The sequence below is a fragment of the Hypanus sabinus genome, chromosome 1 (genome assembly GCF_030144855.1).
Source record: "Hypanus sabinus isolate sHypSab1 chromosome 1, sHypSab1.hap1, whole genome shotgun sequence".
NCBI lineage: Eukaryota > Metazoa > Chordata > Chondrichthyes > Myliobatiformes > Dasyatidae > Hypanus > Hypanus sabinus.
The window spans coordinates 43,427,514-43,451,283 of NC_082706.1; the positions used below are offsets into that span (position 1 = coordinate 43,427,514).

General features: G+C 54.8%; 2 protein-coding genes across 2 annotated transcripts in view; both read right to left on the minus strand.

Moving 5' to 3' along the window:
* Positions 1-18,390, minus strand: part of LOC132398847 (rho GTPase-activating protein 33-like) — an 86,967-nt gene extending 68,577 nt beyond the window's left edge. The window contains exons 1-2 of the mRNA XM_059978712.1: positions 18,053-18,390; positions 10,912-11,003 (exon numbers count right to left, since the gene is read on the minus strand). Of these exons, the coding sequence (XP_059834695.1) occupies positions 10,912-11,003; positions 18,053-18,122 (162 nt within the window). The 5' untranslated portion in view covers positions 18,123-18,390. The remainder of the gene's footprint in view (positions 1-10,911; positions 11,004-18,052) is intronic.
* Positions 5,120-8,767, minus strand: LOC132401504 (uncharacterized; the record flags this gene model as incomplete). Its single annotated transcript, XM_059987212.1, has 5 exons — positions 8,702-8,767; positions 6,970-7,232; positions 6,402-6,443; positions 5,687-6,196; positions 5,120-5,402 (listed from the first exon to the last, which is right to left on the minus strand). Coding segments are annotated over exons 1-5 (1,164 nt in total), but the record flags the coding sequence as incomplete, so codon positions are not given.
* Positions 18,391-23,770: the final 5,380 nt, after the last annotated feature.

Sequence of the window (23,770 nt, forward strand, 5' to 3'; positions counted from 1 at the left end):
CATCAGCAAGGCCCCACGTCATCTAGGACATGCCCCTTTCTCATTACCAACATCAGGGAGAAGGTAGAGGAGCCCAAAGAACCGCACCTCAATGATTCAGGAACAGCTTCTTCCTTCTACCATCAAGTTCCTGAAGGGTCTGTGAACCCATGTACGCGACCTCACTATTCCTCGTTTTGTTGCAGTACTTATTGTCTAACTTATAGTAATCTTATATCTGTGCATAGTACTGCTGCCACAAGGCACAAACTTCATGTCCTCTAGCTGCCTGGCAATAAATCTCAGTCTGCTTCCCACTATCATCGTGCAGCTGACCCAGTTTTGGATTTACTTTGCCACTAGCTCTTGGATTCTGTGGGATGTTGTAATCCCGACCTGTCTCAGGCTCAAAACCTTGTTACAAACTCTTCTGCGACCCAGATACACCGCCTCCAACAGCTTGTGCTTGCCTCACTTAAACTAGCAGGAACAGGAGCTGGGTGCTAAATCACTGAAACCATTTCATCCCCACCAACAGGAAGTCCAACCACAAATGAACCACCACAAGTCTTGTAGAGGGAGCTTCACTCAGTGTCTGACCCCAGGAGTGTACGATGGGATGGTGGGGAGGGAGCCTCACTCTGTGTCTGACCCCGGGAGTGTGTGATGGGTCGGTGTGGAGGGAGATTCACTTTGTATCTGACACTGCGAGTGTGTGATGGGACAGTGTGGAGGGTGCTTCATTCTGTGTCTGACCCCGGGAGTGTGTGATGGGACAGTGTGGAGGGAGTTTCACTCTGTGTCTGACCCCGGGAGTGTGTGATGGGACAGTGTGGAGGGTGCTTCATTCTGTGTCTGACCCCGGAGTGTGTGATGGGACAGTGTGGAGGGAGTTTCACTCTGTGTCTGACCCCGGGAGTGTGTGATGGGACAGTGTGGAGGGAGCCTCACTCTGTGTCTGACCCCGGGAGTGCGTGATGGGACGGTGTGGAGGGAGCCTCACTCTGTGTCTGACTGTGGGAGTGTGTGCTGGGACGGTGTGGAGGGAGCCTCACTTTGTATCTTCACTCTGTATCTGACCCCGGGAGTGTGTGATGGATCGGTGTGGAGGGAGATTCACTCTGTGTCTGACCCCGGGAGTATGTGATGCAACGGTGTGGAGTGAGCCTCACTCTGTGTCTGACCCCGGGAGTGTGTGATGGGTGATGTGGCGGGAGCCATCTGACACAAGAAGCTCTGGATCCCACAGCAGGGAGACTAAATAATAACAGGAAATGGTTTAATAGGAGAGATTGGAGTTTTGTTGAGTGTGGAGTGAGGTAGCTGGGGGAGAGAGAGAGAAGGTATGGGGGAGAGGGAAAGACAGGATAGTTAAAGGGGATGGGGTAGAGAGAGGGAGAGTGGTGATAAAGAAAGCAGGGGAGGGGGAAAGAGGAGTCAGGGAGAGAGACTCAGAGAGTGTGACTTGGAGAAGGGTACAGAAAGATCTTTAGGTGTGGGTTAGGAGAGCCAGGAGAGGAGAGAGAAGGGAAAGTGAAAGGGGAGAGGAAGGGTGGTGAGAGGATGGGAGAGGGAGAGAGGAAGATGGGACAGATGAAGGAGAGAGAGACAGAAACAGACGGAGAGAGAGGGAGAGATGGAAGATTGTAATTGACTGGAGTGGAGAGGTGTGAGAAGGTGGGGGGGTGATGGAATCCCTTTCCTGCAGTAAGCTCAAGGAGCCAATCGCCCTCCTTCTGTCACCATGTAGTGGGCAGACAGGATCCTGAATGCCCTCCCACTGTCTGTAAGCAGCCTTGTCCTGGTGTCCCAGTTTCAGCGTTGCTGTATGTGGGGCAGAGCTGAATCTAGAGCACTCCCAGGGGCATTGGAGAGCTGGCACCGCCTACTGCAAGCAGGACACATCCAAAAATACACTCGCTAATCTCCCAGGCAGGAACGGACACAGGTTTGTCCCATATCCCAGTTTACGTAACGTCCAAACCACCTAATGAGTGCAAAGCCACACCACTCGTATCCCTAGCAATTGGTGCTGCCACCCACAACTCCCACGGTCTTGTACAGAAACACAAGCTCCTGGTAACACTGCACCCTTGTACAGAAACACAAGCTCCCGGTAACACTGCGCCCTTGTACAGAAACACAAGCTCCCGTAACACTGCGCCCTTGTACAGAAACACAAGCTCCTGGTAACACCTTGCCCTTGTACAGAAACACAAGCTCCCGGTAACACCACCCCCCTTGTACAGAAACGCACGCTCCCCAGTAACACCACCCCCTTGTACAGAAACACAAACTCCGATAACACCACCCCCTTGTACAGAAACGCACGCACCCAGTAACACTCACCCCTTGTACAGAAACGCACGCTCCCAGTAACACCACCCCCTTGTACAGAAACACAAACTCCTGATAACTCCACCCCCTTGTACAGAAACGCACGCACCCAGTAACACCACCCCCTTGTACAGAAACGCACGCTCCCAGTAACACACCCCCTTGTACAGAAACACAAACTCCCGATAACACCACCCCCTTGTACAGAAACGCACGCACCCAGTAACACCACCCCCCTTGTACAGAAACACAAACTCCCGATAACACCACCCCCTTGTACAGAAACGCACGCACCCAGTAACACCACCCCCTTGTACAGAAACGCACGCTCCCAGTAACACCACCCCCTTGTACAGAAACGCACGCTCCCCGGTAACACCACCCCCTTGTACAGAAACACAAACTCCCGATAACACCACCCCCTTGTACAGAAACGCACGCACCCAGTAACACCACCCCCTTGTACAGAAACGCACGCTCCCAGTAACACCACCCCTTGTACAGAAACGCAAGCTCCCGATAACACCGCGCCCTTGTACAGAAATGCAAGCTCCCGATAACACCACCCCTTGTACAGAAAGCACGCACCCAGTAACACCACCCCCTTGTACAGAAACGCAAGCTCCCGATAACACCGCGCCCTTGTACAGAAAACAGCAAGCTCCCGATAACACCGCGCCCTTGTACAGAAATGCAAGCTCCCGATAACACCGCGCCCTTGTACAGAACTACAAGCCCCAGTAATACCATCCCCTTGTACAGAAACGCAGGGCCCTGGTAACACCAAGCCCTTGCACACCAATATTTGTTCCTGACAACACTGTGACCTTACACGATGATGTATGTTCCCTGTGACACTGTGCTCGTACACTTGTGTTCCCAGCAATATCGTGCCCTTACACACTAATGTGTCTTGCTGGTAAGACCACACTCTCACACATTAATGTGGGTTCCCAATAACACTGTGCTCTTACCATGAATGTATGTTTGCAGTGACACCACATTCTTACACGCTAACATGTACTCCCAGTAACACCTCAATCTTACACACCAATGTTACTACCATTGAAACTGTTCCCTTACATATTAGCATGTGTACCCATAACAGTTCATTCTTAAACACTCACATGTACTTGTGGTGCTTACACACTCATGTGCACTGCCAGTGAAACGGCTCTTTCACATGCTGACACATATTGATGGCAACATCATGCTTTTACATGTTTTCCCAGTAACACCGTGTCCTTACACTCACGTGAGCTCCTGGTAATACCACATTCTCACACACCGGAGTGTGTTCCCAGTAACACCGCAGTCATACACACCATGTGCTCCCAGAAACGGCACACTTACACACTAACATCGATATTTTACACTGCACATTAACCCTGAGCTCGCTGTAGTTGCCTTAGCTCAACCACATTTACTACAAGGTACCTGCTGCGATAACCTTGTTCCACTCACTGCCTCCACAGACATTTAACACCCTTGCTGTGAACAGCAATCTGCCAACACGTTTGACCCAGTAACACAGACATACTGAGGAAACAGGAAGCAGGAATTTATCAGTGTCCCAGTTAACACACTCCCAACCCACAGCAGAATCCACTTCTGCCACTTCCCTCCAACATCACACACTCTGCACTACCCAGGGGTGGTGGTTTGAGGGGGAGGGGGGAGTCGGAGGTGCAAGGAGGGAGGAGAGGAGAGGAGTGGGTGAGAGGGTCACAGAATGGGGTAGGGGGAAATGGAGGTGGAGATAGGGAGCTGAAGATAATGGGTGTGCTCTGGTGAGGTAAGTGGATGAGGAGGAAAGGGAGAGAGAGAGGGACAGTGAGTGGAGGGAGATGGAAAGGGAGAGGATGGCGGAGAGGTGGGAGGGGAAGGATATCAAGGATGGAGAGGACAGAGAGAAGGGGGAGAGGGAGAGGAGGAGAGGAGAGGGGGAGGAGAGGGGGAGAGGGGGAGGAGAGGGGAGAGGGGGAGAGGGGGAGAAGGGGAGAGGGGGAGAGGGGGAGAAGGGGAGAGGGGAGAAGGGGAGGGGGGAGAGGGGAGAAGGGGAGGGGGGAGGGGGGAGAAGGGGAGGGGGGAGGGGGGAGAAGGGGAGGGGGGAGGGGGGAGAAGGGGAGGGGGGAGAAGGGAGAAGGGGAGGGGGGAGAAGGGGAGGGGGGAGAAGGGGAGGGGGGGAGAAGGGGAAGGGGAGGGGGGGAGAAGGGGAAGGGGAGGGGGGGAGAAGGGGAGGGGGGGAGAAGGGGAGGGGGGGAGAAGGGGAGGGGGGGAGAAGGGGAGGGGGGAGGGGGGAGAAGGGGAGGGGGGAGGGGGGAGAAGGGGAGGGGGAGAAGGGGAGAAGGGGAGGGGGGGAGAAGGGGAGGGGGGAGGGGGAGAAGGGGAGGGGGGAGGGGGGAGAAGGGGAGGGGGGAGGGGGGAGGGGGGAGGGGGGAGAGGGGGAGAAGGGGAGGGGGGAGGGGGGAGAAGGGGAGGGGGGAGGGGGGAGGGGGGGAGAAGGGGAGGGGGAGGGGGGAGAAAGGGAGGGGGGGGAGAAGGGAGGGGGGAGAAGGGGAGGGGGGAGGGGAGAAGGGGAGGGGGGAGGGGGGAGAAGGGGAGGGGGAGGGGGGGAGGGGAGGGGGGAGGGGGGGAGAAGGGGAGGGGGGAGGGGGGGAGAAGGGGGGGAGGGGGGAGAAGGGGAGGGGGAGGAGGGGAGGGGAGGAGGGGAGGGGGAGAAGGGGAGGGGAGGAGGGGGGAGGGGGGAGAAGGGGAGGGGGGAGAAGGGAGGAGGGGGAGAAGGGGAGGGGAGGAGGGGGGAGGGGGAGGGGGAGAGAGGGGAGGGGGGAGAAGGGGAGGGGGGAGAAGGGGAGGGGGGAGGGGGGAGAAGGGGAGGGGGGAGGGGGGAGAAGGGGAGGGGGGAGGGGGGAGAAGGGGAGGGGGGAGGGGGGGAGAAGGGGAGGGGGGGAGAAGGGGAGGGGGGGAGGGGGGGAGAAGGGGAGGGGGGGAGGGGGGGAGAAGGGGAGGGGGGAGAAGGGGAGGGGGGAGAAGGGGAGGGGGGAGAAGGGGAGGGGGGGAGAAGGGGAGGGGGGGAGAAGGGAGGGGGGGAGAAGGGGAGGGGGGAGAAGGGGAGGGGGAGAAGGGGAGGGGGGAGGGGGGAGAAGGGGAGGGGGGAGGGGGAGGGGGGGAGAAGGGGAGGGGGGAGGGGGGAGGGGGGAGAAGGGGAGGGGGGAGGGGGGAGGGGGGGAGAAGGGGAGGGGAGGGGGGAGAAGGGGAGGGGGAGGAGGGGAGGGGGAGGAGGGGAGGGGGAGAAGGGGAGGGGGAGAAGGGGAGGGGGAGGAGGGGGGAGGGGGGAGAAGGGGAGGGGGAGAAGGGGAGGAGGGGGAGAAGGGGAGGGGGAGGAGGGGGAGGGGGAGGAGGGGGAGGGGGAGGAGGGGGAGGGGGAGGGGGGGAGAAGGGGAGGGGGGAGAAGGGGAGGGGGGAGAAGGGGAGGGGGGAGAAGGGGAGAAGGGGAGGGGGGGAGAAGGGGAGGGGGGAGGGGGGAGAAGGGGAGGGGGGAGGGGGGAGAAGGGGAGGGGGGAGAGGGGAGGGGGGAGAAGGGGAGGGGGGAGAAGGGGAGGGGGGAGAAGGGGAGGAGGGGGAGAAGGGGAGGGGGAGGAGGGGGGAGAAGGGAAAGGGGGAGGAGGGGGGAGGGGAGGAGGGAGGAGGGGAGGGAGGAGGGGAGGGAGAGGGAGGGAGAGGGAGGGAGGAGGGGGAGAGGGGAGGGAGGAGGGGGGAGTGGGGGGGAGGAGGGGGGAGAGGGGAGGGAGGTGGGGAGGGGGGAGGGGGAGAAGGGGAGGGGGGAGGGGGGAGAAGGGGAGGGGGGAGGGGGGGAGAAGGGGAGGGGGGAGGGGGGGAGAAGGGGAGGGGGGAGGGGGGGAGAAGGGGGGGTGGGGGGAGAAGGGGAGGGGGAGGAGGGGAGGGGGAGGAGGGGAGGGGGAGAAGGGGAGGGGGAGAAGGGGAGGGGGAGGAGGGGGGAGGGGGGAGAAGGGGAGGGGGGAGAAGGGGAGGAGGGGGAGAAGGGGAGGGGGAGGAGGGGGGAGGGGGAGGGGGAGAGAAGGGGAGGGGGAGAAGGGGAGGGGGGAGAAGGGGAGGGGGGAGGGGGGAGAAGGGGAGGGGGGGGGGGGAGAAGGGGAGGGGGGAGGGGGGAGAAGGGGGGGGGGAGGGGGGGAGAAGGGGAGGGGGGGAGAAGGGGAGGGGGGGTGGGGGGAGAAGGGGAGGGGGGGAGGGGGGGGAGAAGGGGTGGGGGTGAAGGGGAGGGGGGAGAAGGGGTGGGGGGGAGAAGGGGAGGGGGGGAGATGGGAGGGGGGGAGAAGGGGAGGGGGGGAGAGGGGTGGGGGAGAAGGGGAGGGGGGAGGGGGGGAGAAGGGGAGGGGGGAGGGGGGAGGGGGGGAGAAGGGAGGGGGGAGGGGGGAGGGGGGGAGAAGGGGAGGGGGGAGGGGGGAGGGGGGGAGAAGGGGAGGGGGAGGGGGGAGAAGGGGAGGGGGAGGAGGGGAGGGGGAGGAGGGAGGGGGAGAAGGGGAGGGGGAGAAGGGGAGGGGGAGGAGGGGGGAGGGGGGAGAAGGGGAGGGGGGAGAAGGGGAGGAGGGGGAGAAGGGGAGGGGGAGGAGGGGGAGGGGGAGGAGGGGGAGGGGGAGGGGGGGAGAAGGGGAGGGGGGAGAAGGGGAGGGGGGAGAAGGGGAGGGGGGAGAAGGGGAGAAGGGGAGGGGGGGAGAAGGGGAGGGGGGAGGGGGGAGAAGGGGAGGGGGGAGGGGGGGAGAAGGGGAGGGGGGAGAAGGGGAGGGGGAGAAGGGGAGGGGGGAGAAGGGGAGGAGGGGAGAAGGGGAGGGGGAGGAGGGGGGAGAAGGGAAGGGGGAGGAGGGGGGAGGGGGAGGGGGAGGAGGGGAGGGAGGTGGAGGAGGGAGGGAGGAGGGGAGGGAGAGGGGAGGGAGAGGGGAGGGAGGAGGGGGAGAGGGGAGGGAGGAGGGGGGAGAGGGGAGGGAGGAGGGGGGAGAGGGGAGGGAGGAGGGGGGAGAGGGGAGGGAGGAGGGGGGGAGAGGGGAGGGAGGAGGGGGGGAGAGGGGAGGGAGGAGGGGGGGGAGGGGAGGAGGTGGGGAGGAGGGGGGAGGAGGGGAGGAGAGGGAGGAGGGGTGGAGGGGAGGGAGGAGGGGGAGGAGAGGGAGTGAGGGGGGAGGAGAGGGAGGAGGGGGGAGAAGGGGGGAGGAGAGGGAGGAGTAGAGGAGGGGAGGGAGGAGGGAGAGGAGGGGAGGGAGGAGGGAGAGGAGGGGAGGGAGGAGGGAGAGGTGGGAGGGAGGAGGGAGGTGGGGAGGGAGGAGGGTGAGGAGGGGGAGTGGGGGGGAGGAGGGGGAGGAGGGGAGGGAGGAGGGGGAGGAGGGGAGGGAGGAGGGGGAGGAGGGGAGGGAGGAGGGGGAGGAGGGGGAGGGAGGAGGGGGAGGAGGGGGGGAGGGAGGGGGGGAGGGGGGGGAGGGGGAGGGGAGGAGGGGGGGGAGGGGAGGAGGGGGAGGGGGAGGGTGGAGGGGGAGGGGGAGGGGAGGGGGAGGGGAGGGGGGGGAGGGGGAGGGGGGAGGAGGGGGGAGGGGGAGGGGAGAGGGGGAGGGGGAGGGGTGGAGGGGGGGAGGGGGAGGGGAGGAGGGGGAGAGGGAGGGGAGGGGGAGGAGAGGGAGGGGAGGGAGGAGGGGAGGGAGGGAGGGAGGGGAGGGGGGAGGAGAGGGAGGGAGGAGAGGGAGGGGAGGGGGGAGGAGGAGGGAGGGGAGGAGAGGGAGGGGAGGGGAGGAGAGGGAGGGGGAGGGGAGGAGAGGGAGGGGAGGGGAGGAGAGGGAGGGGAGGGGTGGAGAGGGAGGGGACGAGAGGGAGGGGGAGGGGGAGAGGGAGGGAAGGGAGGGGGAGAGGGGAAAGGGAGGGGGAGGAGGAGAGGGGGAAAGGAGGGGGAGGGGAGGGGGAGGGGGGAGGAGGAAGGGAAGGGGAAAGGGAGGGGGAGAGAGGGGGAAAGTGAAGGGGAGAGAGGGGGAAAGTAAAGGGGAAAGGGAAGGGGTAAGGGAGGGGGAGAGAGGGGAAAGGGAAGGGGTGTGGGGAGAGAGGGGAAAGGGAAGGGGTGTGGGGAGAGAGGGGAAAGGGAAAGGGTGTGGGAGAGAGGGGAAAGGGAAAGGGTGTGGGGAGAGAGGGAGTGGGAGAGGGAGGGAGGAAGGAGAGAGAGGGAGGGAGCAGGGAAGGAAGGAGGAATGGAAGGAGAAGGGAGGCGACGGAGGGCTGGAGAGAATGATTGAAGGAGGGAAGGGGGAATGATGTATGGTGGGAGGAATGGCAGGAGGGAAGGATAGCGGAGGGTTGGAGGGAGAAGAAAGATTATCCAGCGGCAATAACTCACCACCATGACAGCAGGATCCAGCGACTGCCCGGGAGTTGGTGGGCTCTCGAGGATCTCTCTAGTCATACCCAGTGGGAAACTACACCCCAGACCCCTCCACCCTCACCCCCCTCAGACATATACCACACGCAAACACTCCGTCGTCCTGGGACCCAAACGAACTCCACGCACCCCCCTCCCTCCGGTCGTCCCCTCCGTCAGTGAGGCAGGCTAATGTCACTGCCTCCGGCGGCTCCCATCCCACCCGCACCAGCCCCAGACTCCCGCGGAAAACCTCTTTCTCCGCCTCCCGCTGACTACCGTGTCCTTCCCGGGTCGATAGAGAGCGAGAAGGAAAGAGTCAAATTCTCCTTTCTCGCTCTGCCCCGTCTCCGCCTGGGAACGGGGGAGGTGACAGATTCTGCGGCACCGCCCCCCGCCGCTCATCCTGCTCGGATCGAAGAGACCATGCCCGGACACGGGACGCCCGGCGAGGCACGGGGTGTGTGCGGCCCGCCGACCCCCCATTTCCGAGGCGGCAGTGGGGTCTCCCTACCCCGACAGGAACACTCCAAGGTGGAGGTGTGTGGTTGGGTTGGGTCGGATCGTCACCTGAGCTCAGCAACGCGAAATCAATGAGAAACTCCTTGTAGGTCGGCGGCCCCGTGACCCGTCACCTAGTATGTGTGAGTGAGGGAATGAATGAGCGACCGATTGCAGAAAGAGTGGGAGAAAAATAGGGAAAGGGCAGAGAGTGTCCGTGACACACGTCGCTGGGGAACTGAGGGACGTGTGAAGGAGCTGGAGTAACATCGGTAGGGATATAGAGCGCTGAGGGCAGAATGACGGTAATATCTGTCCCCAGAGAGCGAATCCATTGAGAAAATCGAAGGAGTTCGGCCTGAAACGCCGACTGTACTTTTTTCCCATAGATGCTGCCTGGCCTGTTAAGTTCCTCCAGCACTTTGTGTGTGTGTGTTGCTAGATTTCCAGCATCTGCAAGATTTCTCTTGGAGAAAATCTATCCTATCACTGCCCTATCACATATCCCAGGGACAGACACAGAGTGAAGCTCCTCCACACTCTCCCATCACACACTCCTGAGGTCAGACACAGAGTGAATCTCCCTCCACACTCTCCCATCACACACTCCTGAGGTCAGACACAGAGTGAATCTCCCTCCACACCGTCCCATCACACACTCCCGGGGTCAGACACAGAGTGAAGCTCCTCCACACTCTCCCATCACACACTCCTGAGGTCAGACACAGAGTGAATCTCCCTCCACACCATCCCATCACACACTCCCGGGGTCAGACACAGAGTGAATCTCCCTCCACACTGTCCCATCGCACACTCCCGGGGTCAGACACAGGGTGAAGCTCCCTCCACACTGTCACATCGCACACTCCCGGGGTCAGACACAGGGTGAAGCTCCCTCCACACTGTCCCATCGCACACTCCCGGGGTCAGACACAGAGTGAATCTCCCTCCACACTGTCCCATCCCACACTCCCGGGGTCAGACACAGAGTGAATCACCCTCTACACTGTCCCATCGCACACTCCCGGGGTCAGACACAGGGTGAAGCTCCCTCCACACTGTCCCATCGCACACTCCCGGGGTCAGACACAGAGTGAATCTCCCTCCACACTGTCCCATCGCACACTCCCGGGGTCAGACACAGGGTGAAGCTCCCTCCACACTGTCCCATTGCACACTCCCGGGGTCAGACACAGGGTGAAGCTCCCTCCACACTGTCCCATCACACACTCCTGAGGTCAGACACAGAGTGAATCTCCCTCCACACCATCCCATTGCACACTCCCGGGGTCAGACACAGAGTGAAGCTCCCTCCACACCGTCCCATCACACACTCCCGGGGTCAGACACAGGGTGAAGCTCCCTCCACACTGTCCCATCACACACTCCCGGGGTCAGACACAGAGTGAAACTCCCTCCACTCTGTCCCATCACACACTCCCGGGGTCAGACACAGAGTGAAGCTCCCTCCACACTGTCCCATCACACACTCCCGGGGTCAGACACAGAGTGAATCTCCCTCCACACCGTCCCATCACACACTCCTGGGGTCAGACACAGAGTGAAGCTCCCTCCACACTGTCCCATCACACACTCCCGGGGTCAGACACAGAATGAAGCTCCCTCCACACCGTCCCATCACACACTCCTGGGTCAGACAAAGTGAAACTCCCCTTACACCTCCTTACCACAGACAGTATGCTCTCCTCTTTACTGAAGATATCCATCAGAGACCGCCTCCAAAACCGAGCGTTTTCCATTCCTTTCCGAACTTCCAGAACTGCAAAAGACGAATATCTGTGAAGCTCCCACCAATTAACCATCGAATCTCCTCAACTCCCACAGTTGTGCCCCGACCCATGTCAACAAAGCAGGAGATGTTTGGATTGGCAAATCGGCTCTCTCTCTGCTCCAGAGACCTGTGTTTGATCCTGATTCTGGGGGTGGGGTGTGTGTGTGTGTGTGTGTGTGTGTGTGTGTGTTAACCATCCGACTTCTGTTCTCTATGATCCCATGAACACTACTATAGTTATTCCTTGTTTTGTTATTTTTGTAATTTATAGTAATTTTCTGTACTGCTGCTGCAAAACAACAAATTTCACGTCATCTCTAAGTTTAATGCTGATCTGTCTCACAGCTCCCATTGGGAAAGTTGCACATGAGCAAGTTCAGGAGCAGCTACTTCCCTTCAACCATTGAGTTCTTGAAACAACTGGCTCAATCCTTATCATTACCTCAGTATAGCAACACTCAGCACTACAATGGGCTGTATTTTGTTCTTTCTCGAACATTGTGCTTCATTTAATTTTCCTTGTGGATGTTGTCTATCTGATGCTACCTGCGATGCTGCTGCAAGCACGTTTTTCATTGTACCTGTGCACACGTAGACTTGTGCATCTGACAGTAAACTTGACCCAGGTCTGGCAATGGACACACACCTGACTCACATTCCCCACAGAGTTCTCAGCCGGACCACCGGGATATCGGAATGACTGGGTCCTTGGATGACCTGCAAATTACAGGAAAGTATCAGCATCTCAGGAAGTAAATGAAAGGGATAGTGGTTGACTGAATCAGGCCACCATGGTAGAAGAGCAGCCACTCTAAAGCTCAGGCCAAAGAATAAACTGGGAGGATTAGAATAAACCAGCGGGATTAGGATAATGGATGGGGGGGTTGTGATGGTCATTAGGGAGTTTATTAGACCATTAGATATCGGAGCAGAATCACTATAGATCATTTGGCCCATCAATCTGCTTCACCATTTGATCATTTTGCCTCTCAATCCCATTCTCCTGCCTTCTCCCTGTAACCTTTGACACTCTTTCAAATCAACAAACCACCCACCTCCACTTTAAAAATACCCAATGACTTGGCCTCCACAGCCATGTTTGGCAATGAATTCCAGATTCACCACCCTTCGGCCAAAGGAATTCCTCATCATCTCCATTCTAAATGGACATCTCTCTATTCTGATGCTATGCCTTCTGCTCCCCCACTATAAAGAACATCACGTCCACTCTTTTCTAGTTCTTTCTAAATTCAATAGGTTTCAATGAGATTCTTCTAAACAGGAGAAAATCTGCAGATGCTGGGAATCTTGATAAAGGGTCTTTGGCCAGAAACATCATCAACTGTTTACTCTTTTCCATAGATACTGCCTAGCCTGCTGAGTTCCTCCAGCATTTTTTGTGTGTGTTCCTCTCATTCTTCTAAATTCCAGTGAGTATAGGCCCAGAGCCATCAAACAATCCTCATATATTAACCCTTTCATTCCCAGGATTGTTCTCGTAAAGCCCCTCTCCAACTCCAGCACATCCTTCCCTGGACCAGGGGCCCAAAACGGTTCAAAATATTCTAAATGTAGTCTGACTGATACCCAATAAAGCCTCAGCATTAATAGTCCAGTACTCTCAAAATGAATGCTAACATCGTATTTTCCATTCTTACCATCAACTCAACCTGTAGGTCAACCTTTAGGGGATCCTGTAGCAGGATTCCCAAGTCCCTTTGTACCTCTGATTTTTGGATTTTCTCCCTATTTCAAAAATAGTCTATGCCTTTATTCCTTCTACCAAAATGCATGACGATACACTTCTCTACACTCTATTCCATTGCCTATTCTCCTAATCTGACCAAACTCTTCTGTGGACTCTCTGCTTCCTCAACACTATCTGCCCCTCCACCTACCTTTATATCCTCAGCAAACTTGGCCATAGAGCCTTCAATTCCATCAGCGAGATCACTATCATATAATGTGTAAAGAAACTGACCCAGCACCAACTGCTGCGGAACACCATTGGTCACCGGCAGCCATCAAAAAAGGCCCCCTTTACAACCACACTTTGCCTCCTGCCAGTCAGCCAATCCTTCATCCATGTTATTATCATTCCTGTAGTACAGTGGGCTCTTATCTTGTCCAGCAGCCTCATGTGTGGTACCTCGTCAAAGGCTTGTAGACTCAAGAGGCTGTGTCTGTGAATGCAGAACAAAGAATGCTGTGCAGACTCTCTCAAGAACTCAATCCCTCCAGCTCAGGCAACAGAGAACAGTACAACACAGGAACAGCTCCTTCAGCCCACAATGTCTGTGTCAAACACAATGACAGATTAAACTAAGTCCCTTCAGCCTATGCAATGTCCACATCCCTCCATTCTCCACACATTCAAGTGCCTATCTATCAGTTTCTAAACACAAGAGTTTCTGTAGATGCTGGAAATTCAGAACAGCACACAGAAAATGCTGGAGGAACTCCTCAGGTCAAGCATCATCTAGAGAGGGCAATAAACAACTGACATTTCAGGCTGAGAGGCTTCATCAGGACTGGAAAGGAAGGTGGGGGGAGGGGAACCCAAATAAACAGTTGAGAGGGAGGAGAAGGACCATTATTCCTTTTTTTAAAAAACATAAGCTGCTGTTGTCAGAACAAGTACTGTTGCAATTCAGGAAGGGGGAGAGAGGTAGGAAAGAAAGAAGGAGGTAGGAGAGGGGGCAGAGGGAGGGTGGAGAGATGGGGTATGAGGAGAGAATAGAGGAGGGAGAAGAGGAGGGTGGTGGAGAAGGGGAGGGTGGTTGAGAGTGGGATAGGAGAAGGGGGTATATAGGTCAGATAGAGAAAAAGACAGAGAGAGATAGTGATAGAGAGGGAGAGAAAGAGGGGAGAGAGGCGTGGGGGGACAGAAAGGAGGAAGAGAGAGAGATCTTGAAAAACACAGCAGACAGTGCAACACATATGTTTCTGGAGGTGGAAATGTTAAAGACAGAATCCATTTGATGACGAGGATTCTTGGAAGCCACAACAGTCAGGGCAGTGACACTGGCAGCTAATTCCCCTGTCTAAATTCTGCAGAGAATTGAAACCTGCACCCAAAGTCCCCTTTCACCACTTCTGCAAGTCCTTCTGGTTCCCATTATTCAGATAACATCTCCCCAGCTTCCTCACCCAGACACACTGCACCGAAAATGCAACTGATTTAACACTTCCTCAAGCAAACAATGTACATGGGACCTTTCCCACACACACCCACTGTCCTGTTCCCAGTTAGTCCCACCATCCAGAAACACCATCAGACTTCACCTCTTCCCACTCATCCTCACCATCCACACTCCCAATGCGACCCCACCCCTTCCCATTCACTCCCATGGGAAGGGGTGAGGTCCCATGGTGGGAGTGATTGGGAAGGTGTGGGGTCTTATTTGGAGTGCAAATGGTGGGAGTGATTGGGAGAGGTTGGGGTCCCATTGAAATGTAGATTGTGGGAGTGAATAGGAAGTGGGTGGGGTCACACCCAATGAGACCCCATACCTTTCCAATCAATCCCTCTATGGGACCTCACCCCTTCTCATTCAATCCCACCATCAACACTCCAAACTGGACCCACCCCTCCCCATTCACTCCCTAAAATTAGTTTGCTATAAGGGAGTACATCTGTGTATTTTGGGAGAATTTCAATGTGTGGGAAGAGCTGGTAGTGGGAAAGAGTGATGAAGCGCTGTGGGAAGGGATTCAGTGTGTAGGGAAAGAGTAGGTGAGGGGGGAGAGTGTCCAGTACGCTGTGGGAAGGAAAATAGAGGCGGTGATGGGGGACAGTGTCTGCGGGCTGTTGGGATGAGGTAGTGATGGGGTGTCTATGGGCTGTGGAAGGGGATTCAGTAAGTGTGGGAGAGTGTCTGTAGGCTGTGAGAGAGAATTTGGTGGGTTGGTGGGGAATGGGGGAAGTCAGTGATGGGAAATGGTGTCTGTAGGCTGTTGGAGCAGATTCAGTGGGTAGAGAGACTGTAGGTTGTGGGTGGGGAGAGTCTCTGACGGGGTCTGTGTCTGTGGGAGGGGATTCAGTGAGTGAGGGAAGAGACCATGATGGGGGAGGCTGTCCAGGGGTTGAGGGAGGGATTCAGTGTGTGAAGGAAAGAGTAGGTGAAGGGGAGAGCGAGTGGGGGTCATGGGAGGTGATTCAATGGGGGGGGGAAGGAATCAGTGATGAGGAGTGTCTGTGGGCTGTGTGAGAGGACTCAGTGGATGGGGAGTATCTGTGATAGGGTAAGTGTCTGTGGGTCATGGGAGGGGGATTCAGTGGGTGGGGAGAGTCAGTGTTGCAGGGAGTATCTGTGGGCTGTGGGAGCGGATTCGGTGAAAGGGAGGAGAGGTGATGGAGGAGACAGTGAGTTATGGGAGGGGATTCAGTGGGTGGAGCAGAGAAGGTGATTGGGGAGTGTGTCTGTGGGCTGTGGGAGGAGATTCAGTGGGTGGGAGAGTCGGTAATAGGGGAGAGTTGGTGATGGGGAGTGTGTGGGTCATGGGAGGAGATTCAGTGGGTGGGAGAGTCAGTGATGGGTTGAATATTTGTGAGCTGTGGGAGGGGAATTCAATGGGTTGGGGAAGGGATGGTGATGGGGCAACTGTGGGTTGTGGGAGGGGATTTAGTGGTTGGGAAGAGTCGGTGATGGAGTTGAGTGTCTGTGGGTCATGGGAGGGGATTCGGTAGGTGAGAGGAAGAGTAGATGATGGGGAAAGTGTCTGTGGGTTGTGGGAGGGGATTTTTGGGTGGGGTAATAAAAATGATGGGGGACGCTGTGGGTTGTGGGAGGGGATTCAGTGGTTGGGGAGAGTCAGTAATGGGGAAGTGTATCTGTGGGTTGTGGGAAGGGAGGGCTGGTGATGGGGAGACTGGGTTATGGGAGGTTGGTTGGAGAGAATATTGAATTGAATTGACTCTATTTCTTACATCCTTATATACATGAGGAGTAAAAATCTTTACCTTACGTCTATCTAAATGAGCAATGAGTAATTTATAATGGTATGTACAACAGGACAGTCAATCATCATGGAAGTGCGATTGTATCAGCGTGAATTAATCAGCCTTATGGCCTGGTGAAAGAGGCTGTACCGGAGCCTGTTGGTCCTGGCTTTTATGCTGCAGTACCATTTCCCAGCTGGAACAGTTTGTGGTGGGTAGAGTGTCTGTGGACTATGGGAGTGGGTTCAGTGGTTGGGGGGGGGGGGAGAGAGATTGATGGGGAGACTCTCTCTGGGTTATGGGAGGGGATTCAGTGCTTGGACAGAGGAGGTGATGGGATTAGTGTCAGTGAGTCATGGGAGGGGATTTAGTGTGTGGCTGTGGGTGGGGGGGGGGGTCCATGAGATACACATCCAGTAACTCCCCTTGTCAGTGAGTTAACATCCTCGCCACATCCACCCGGTCCAGACCCCTGAGGACATAATGCTTCCTCTCCCTCTCATAAGCTCCAACAAGCTCAGCCTGTCCGACCTTTCCTCCCAGTGCAAGTCTCAGTCTGGCACACATTTTCTGAACTTTTTCAACATGCTATCATCTACCCTAAGATAAGGACATTGCTGCTGTATGCACTGTCCCAGATGCAGTCTTACCTCCACCTGACAGAACTGATGTCTTCAGCATTCAGTTGACAGGACAGAGGCGATCAGGGCTGGAGTCCCGCTGTAGGGTCAGGACAGGGGGAGCTGGTCAGGGTACCTCAGACTAGTCTAATACTTCTCTGTGTTCCCGAGTTTTGAGGGTGGGTTGGTGAGGAGAGGGGGCCAGTGAGGAGGGAGCACTATGGGGAAGATGGCGAGGGGGAAACGCTGTGGGATAGATGGTGAGGAGATAAATGCTATGGAAGGGGGTGGTGAAGAGGGAGCATGGTGGGAGAGGCGGCGAGGAGGGAGTGCTGTGGGAGGAGACGCGAGGAGGGAGTGCTGTGGGAGGAGACATGAGGAGGGAATGCTGTGGGAGGAGGGTGAAGAAACTACCACAGTCTAGTACCTCCAGAACATGGAACAGTACTGCTCAGGAGCAAGCCCTTCAGCCCATGGTGTTGTACCAAACTAATTCAACAAGTGATTAAATGCCTAACTGAACTAATCCCTCCACCTACACAACCCCTCTGCACATCCATGTGCCTACCTAAGAGCCTTTTTAACAATGTATTGTATACACCTCCAACACAACCCCAGACAGCACATTCCAGGGACTCACCACTCTCTGTGTAAAAAAAAACTCAATCCATACATATTCCTTGAACATTTCTTGTCATCTTAAATTTTATATTCAGCATTTCAATGTCAAGGGAGAAAGATAGCAGCTGCCTACTCTAATTCTATCTCTCATATTCTTATAAAGCCCCTCTGCCTCCACCATTCCAGACAAAACAACCCAAGTTTGTCTGAACTCCAACTGCCTCTGCAGAATGCCATCAAACCAACTGACTCCTCCACCTCACATCTGCCCAGTTCACCTACAACCCACCATCCTGGCATACATTCTGCACTGCCTTCTCCACTCTGCCCTCTGTTGGGAAGAGTTACTCCCCAGTTTCCCACTGGTCACCTACCCCAACCCACTGCTTCAGACCCCTGACACCATTCGAATTTGGGGAAGATGTTGGTGGGTGGCAGGGGGAGGGGGAAGTGTTAGAACTTCTGGTGGATCATCCCATCCTCTCTCTCAACACCAACCTTTAACCCAGCTACCCACTGGAGGACTGAGCTCTCTGTCCCTCTCTACATTTCTCTCTCTTCCTCTTCTCTCTCCCCCTTGCCCCTACGTTCTCCCTCCTCTTTATCCTTCTCCCTTTCCCTCTTTCTGCCTCTTCATGTCTCTCCCTCTTCTCCCCTGCGATCTTCCTCCCTCCCTCTCCACTTCTCTCTCTATCGGTAACACCACAGTTTTAGGCAGCAAGTCACATCATTTCCTGCCGTGTCTTGCATTTGTTTCCTTCTGCAACAAGTCTCAAGCTGCACTTATAAAAAGCACCCCGTCCTCCTCCACTACTTCACAAACTTTAGCTTCAGAGGGAGCAAGGAAGTCCTACCTTGGAATACGACCCTTGCCTCTGGTGCAGAAACAGCACACTCCCCTCTGACAGATGCCCGAGGCGTCATCCGGCCAAGGACAAGCCAGGCAACAGGACACGGGTGAGTTGGTGGCCAAACTGCACACAGCAAGATCCCACCAGCACCGAGTTGACGTGGCAGGACGTCAGAACGCTCAGCTCCCCTGCTGAGTGGCTGGGGGAGGGGAATCGTTCACTGCCATTGCATTTGCAGGGAAGTGTCAGGGAGCTGCAGCACACATTCCCACCCCCAATAGAGCTCCCTCCTCACCAGCCGACAGACAATCTCCAGCATCACCGACTCTCACCCCACCCACTGAAACCCCTCCCACAGCACCATGTATTCTCAAGGCCAGTCAATGTAGAGGGAGCACTGAGCTGAGGAAAGAGCAGTGAGGAGGGAGCTCTGTGAGAGACAGGCGGTGATGAGGGAGCACCACGTTGCAGTGAGGGAGCATCACCCTGTACATAACCAGTGCTAGTTTCAGTAGAAATGCAGATGTGCCTGTGAACTATTACCATCACTGCACCACCCCTCCCCACATCTTCGCCCTTTCCATTTCCCTCCACCCACTCCCTTTTCCTTTGCCCATCAGCCCACGACTCCTTCACCTCAAGTTTCCATGCTGGGAAGCGGCAAGGGGCCGTACGCAAATTCCTCCTACTCTTCCTCACTCACTCTTTTTGCCGATCCTGAGTTTGAGGGGGAGGGAGAAGGGGGCAATCCAAGCCCTCGCAGTGAGGCACAGCCTTCCTCTTGCTCTCGTTCTCAGAGTTCCGACTTCAATGGCTGCTGCTGCCCTGCCTGTAAGTCATTAGGAAATGTGGTACGAGGACCCACACTCTAGCACAGTTTGCAAACAGAAACGCAAAAGAGGAACTGTTGATACATTAACCCTGCACTTTCTTGTCTGCACTCTTCTTGTGCCCACCGGGGTCTGGCCTCATGTCCCGCACTCCCCGGTGGTCAGACACCACAGAGAATTCCTGCCATCATTTCAGACCAAACAACAGTGCAGTCTCTGGGTGCAGGGTGAGGGGGAAGGGGGTTGAAAGGTAAAGGTCTGAGAGGCAGCATTTGCAGGCAGCTGGTTTCAGTACAAGTACCGCAGCAGCAGCATTGAGGTCACCTGCAGTTATCCACAGCCGACGAGGTGCAGATCTAGATGAGGAAGATGAACTCTCTGCAAATAAAGGCTCATTTTGCTCACCGGAAGTCAGACTTCAACTTGCTCAGCAGTTATCTTACCTTTAATGAGACGGTGTGGAGGGAGCTTCACTCTATGTCTGACCCCGGGAGTGTGTGATGGGACAGTGTAGAGGAGGTTTCACTGTGTGTCTGACCCCGGGAGTGTGTGACGGGACGGTGTGGAGAGAAATTCACTCTGTGTCTGACCCCGGGAGTGTGTGATGGGACGGTGTGGAGGGAGCCTCACTGTCTCTAAACTTATTTTTGTCCCCAAACATCCATTTTGTGTTGTGTGGCTTCTTTACTTTTAGAGCAATTTCATGAATATGTTTGCAGTATTTTTAAAATAAAACAATGGATCCATTCAAGCCCCTGTGTCACCCACTGGTGACAGAAGTCCTCCATTGTAGTCAATAGACATTAGGTGCAGAAGTAGACCATTCGGCCCTTCGAGCCTGTACCGCCATTCTGAGATCATGGCTGATCATCTACAATCAATACCCGGTTCCTGCCTTGTCCCCATATCCCTTGATTCCCCTATCCATAATATACCTATCTAGCTCCTTATTGAAAGCATCCAGAGAATTGGCCTCTACTGCCTTCCAAGGCAGTGCATTCCAGACCCCCACAACTCTCTAGGAGAAGAAGTTTTTCCTTAACTCTGTCCTAAATGACCTACCCCTTATTCTCAAACCATGCCCTCTGGAACTGGACTCTCCCAGCATCTGGAACATATTTCCTGCCTCTATCTTGTCCAAACCCTTAATAATCTTATATGTTGCAATCAGATCCCCTCTCAATCTCCTTAATTCCAGCGTGTACAAGCCCAGTCTCTCTAACCTCTCTGCGTAAGACAGTCCGGACACCCCAGGAATTAACCTCGTGAATCTACGCTGCACTTCCTCTATAGCCAGGATGTCCTTCCTTAACCCTGGAGACCAAAACTGTACACAATACTCCAGGTGTGGTCTCACCAGGGCCCTGTACAAATGCAAAAGGATTTTCTTGCTCTTGTACTCAATTCCCTTTGTAATAAAGGCCAACATTCCATTAGCCTTCTTCACTGCCTGCTGCACTTGCTCATTCACCTTCAGTGACTGATGAACAAGGACTCCTAGATCTCTTTGTATTTCTCCCTTACCTAACTCTACACCGTTCAGATAATAATCTGCCTTCCTGTTCTTACTCCCAAAGTGGATAACCTCACACTTATTCACATTAAATGTCATCTGCCAAGTATCTGCCCACTCACTCAGCCTATCCATCACCCTGAATTCTCCTAACATCCTCATCACATGTCACACTGCCACCCAGCTTAGTATCATCAGCAAACTTGCTGATGTTATTCTCAATGCCTTCATCCAAATCGTTGATGTAAATCGTAAACAACTGTGGTCCTAATACCGAGCCCTGTGGCACCCCACTAGTCACCACCTGTCATTCCGAGAAACACCCATTCACCGTTACCCTTTGCTTTCTATCTGCCAACCAGTTTTATATCCATGTCAATATCTTCCCTCCAATGCCATGAGCTCTGATTTTACCCACCAATCTCCTATGTGGGACCTTATCAAATGCCTTCTGAAAATCAAGGTACACTACATCCACTGGATCTCCCTTGTCTAACTTCCTGGTTACATCCTCGAAAAACTCCAATAGATTAGTCAAGCATGATTTGCCCTTGGTAAATCCATGCTGGCTCAGCCCAATCCTATCACTACTATCTAGATATGCCACTATTTCATCTTTAATAATGGACTCTAGCTAATCTTCCCCACTACCAATGTTAGGCTGACAGGACGATAGTTCTCTGTTTTCTCCCTTCCTCCTTTCTTACAAAGTGGGATAACATTAGCCATTCTCCAATCCTCAGGAACTGATCCTGAATTTAAGGAACATTGGAAAATGATTACCAATGCATCCGCAATTTCCAGGGCCACCTCCTTTGGTACCCTAGGATGCAGTCCATCCGGACCTGGGGATTTGTCAGCCTTCAGTCCCATCAGTCTACTCATCACCGTTTCCTTCCTAATGTCAATCTGTTTCATTTCCTCTGTTACCCTATGTCCTTGGCCCATCCATACATCTGGGAGATTGCTTGTGTCTTCCCTGGTGAAGACAGATCTAAAGTACTTATTAAATTCTTCTGCCATTTCTCTGTTTCCCATAACAATTTCACCCAATTCATTCTTCAAGGGCCCAACATTGTTCTTAAGTATCTTCTTTCTCTTCACATACCTAAAAAAGCTTTTGCTATCCTCCTTTATATTCCTGGCTAGCTTGCGTTTGTACCTCATTTTTTCTCCCCGTATTGCCTTTTTAGTTAAGTTCTGTTGTTCCTTAAAAATTTCCCAATCATCTGTCCTCCCACTCACCTTAGGTCTGTCATACTTCCTTTTTTTTTAATGCTATGCAATCTCTGACTTCCTTTGTCAACCACTGTGGCCCCTTCCCCCCCTTTGAATCCTTCTTTCGCCGGGGGATGAACTGATTTTCCACCTTGTGCATTATTCCCAAGAATACCTGCCATTGCTGTTCCACTGTCTTTTCTGCTCGGATATCCGTCCAGTTAACTGGCCAGCTCCTCCCTCATGGCTCCATAGTCTCCCCTGTTCAACTGCAACACTGACACCTCCAATCTGCCCTTATCCTTCTCAAATTGCAGATAAAAACTTATCATATTATGGTCACTACCTCCTAATGGCTCCTTGACTTCAAGATCGCTTTTCAAATCCTGTTCATTACACAAGACTAAATCCAGATTAGCCTTGTCCCTGGTTGGCTCTTGTACAAGCTGTTCCAAGAATGCATCCCGTAGGCACTCTACAAACTCCCTATCGTGGGGTCCAGCACCAACCTGATTCTCCCAGTTCACCTGCAAGTTGAAATCCCCCATAACTACTGCGACATTACCTTTGCCACGTGCCAATGTTAACTCCCTATTCAACTTGCACCCAATATCCATGCTACTGTTTGGTGGCCTGTAGACAACACCCATTAGGGTCTTTTTGCCCTTACTGTTCCTCAGTTCTATCCACACAGACTCTACTTCTCCTGACCCTATGTCCTCCCTTGCAAAGGACTGAATCTCAAGGGGCGTATAGCCCGATGGGAGTTCGGGGAGTTGGGTTAAGCACAAGAGGCAGCGATTTAAACAGGGAGAGGAGAAATGGGCTAAAAATTCTATATCTGAATGCACGAAGTGTCAGAAATAAGGCAGATGAGCTTGAAGCTCAGGTGCGAATGGTTAACTATGATGTTGTTGGAATAACGGAGACATGGCTGCAGGGAGATCAGACCTGGGAAATTAATGTACAAGGGTATACGTGCTATCGTAGGGACAGAAATGTGGGCAGAGGGGGTGGGGTGGCCCTGTTGGTGAGGATTGAGATTCAGTCCTCTCTGGGGACACACGGAAATAACCCTGGAAGGGAAGCAGGCAGTCCACTTGGGCAGAACTCTTGACTGCCCGAAACTCCGAAACAGTGAACGTCCACCTTGGCTGAGCCCAAGAGCAAATTGACCAGGAGATACCCTGAGTGACCCTCCCTCAGGGACACGAAGTAAACCCTCCGCTGGAGCAGACGGGAAGGCTCTACAAACGGGTAGTCAAAACCACCCACCATATTAGTGGCTCCAGCCTACCTACTATCAAAGGCATACATACAGAAAGGTGCCAGACAAAGTTCAGTAACATCATGAAGGAGCCCACCTACCCCACTCATGGACTGTTTGTCCTACTCCCATCAGGAAGAGGCTGCTTAGCATCCATACCAGGACCACCACTCAAAAGGAGCTACTTTCCCCAATCAACAAGGCTGATCAACACCTCCACTCTCTAACTCCACCATTAATCCCCATCAATCATTTTATGTACAGACTTGCATCACTTTATGGATATACAACCAATCTACGTACATAAGCTATTTCATGTATTGTTGTTTATTACTATTCTTCATCTTTCATGTTTTTTTAATGTTGCATCAGATCCAGAGTAACAAATATTTTGTTCTCCTCACACTTGTATACAGAAAATGACATTAAACAATCTCCCCACTGACCAAAGATCAGGAGTGTGGGGCTGAAGTGCAGCCAGAAGTTGAGGAGAGCCCCGCCAGATGCTCAAAACAGGGTATCTGTGACCTCTCACTCTCCATTGCTACAAGGGACATGGACTCTTCCTGGCCACTATAGTGACCCAGCACCTGGGAGTCCTTAAATCAGATGGGAACCCCATTATATGGTACCACTCCGTTCAACACTCTCCACCCTAGGTCACCAACGTCGAGGGGATGGATTCCCACTGAAGGGACCACCACTAGGAACCCTCCTTCTGCTGGACAGTGGTGTCGTGGTGTGACCAGACAGCAGGCGATGGAAATGCAGTGTATGGGAATCATTGATCCCCACTATCAGCAGCCCACCAGGGGGATGGCTGCAACTGCTGCTCCACAATTGCACCAACACACACACCCACCTGGTCTTTTTGAGAAGAGGCACAGGGAGAC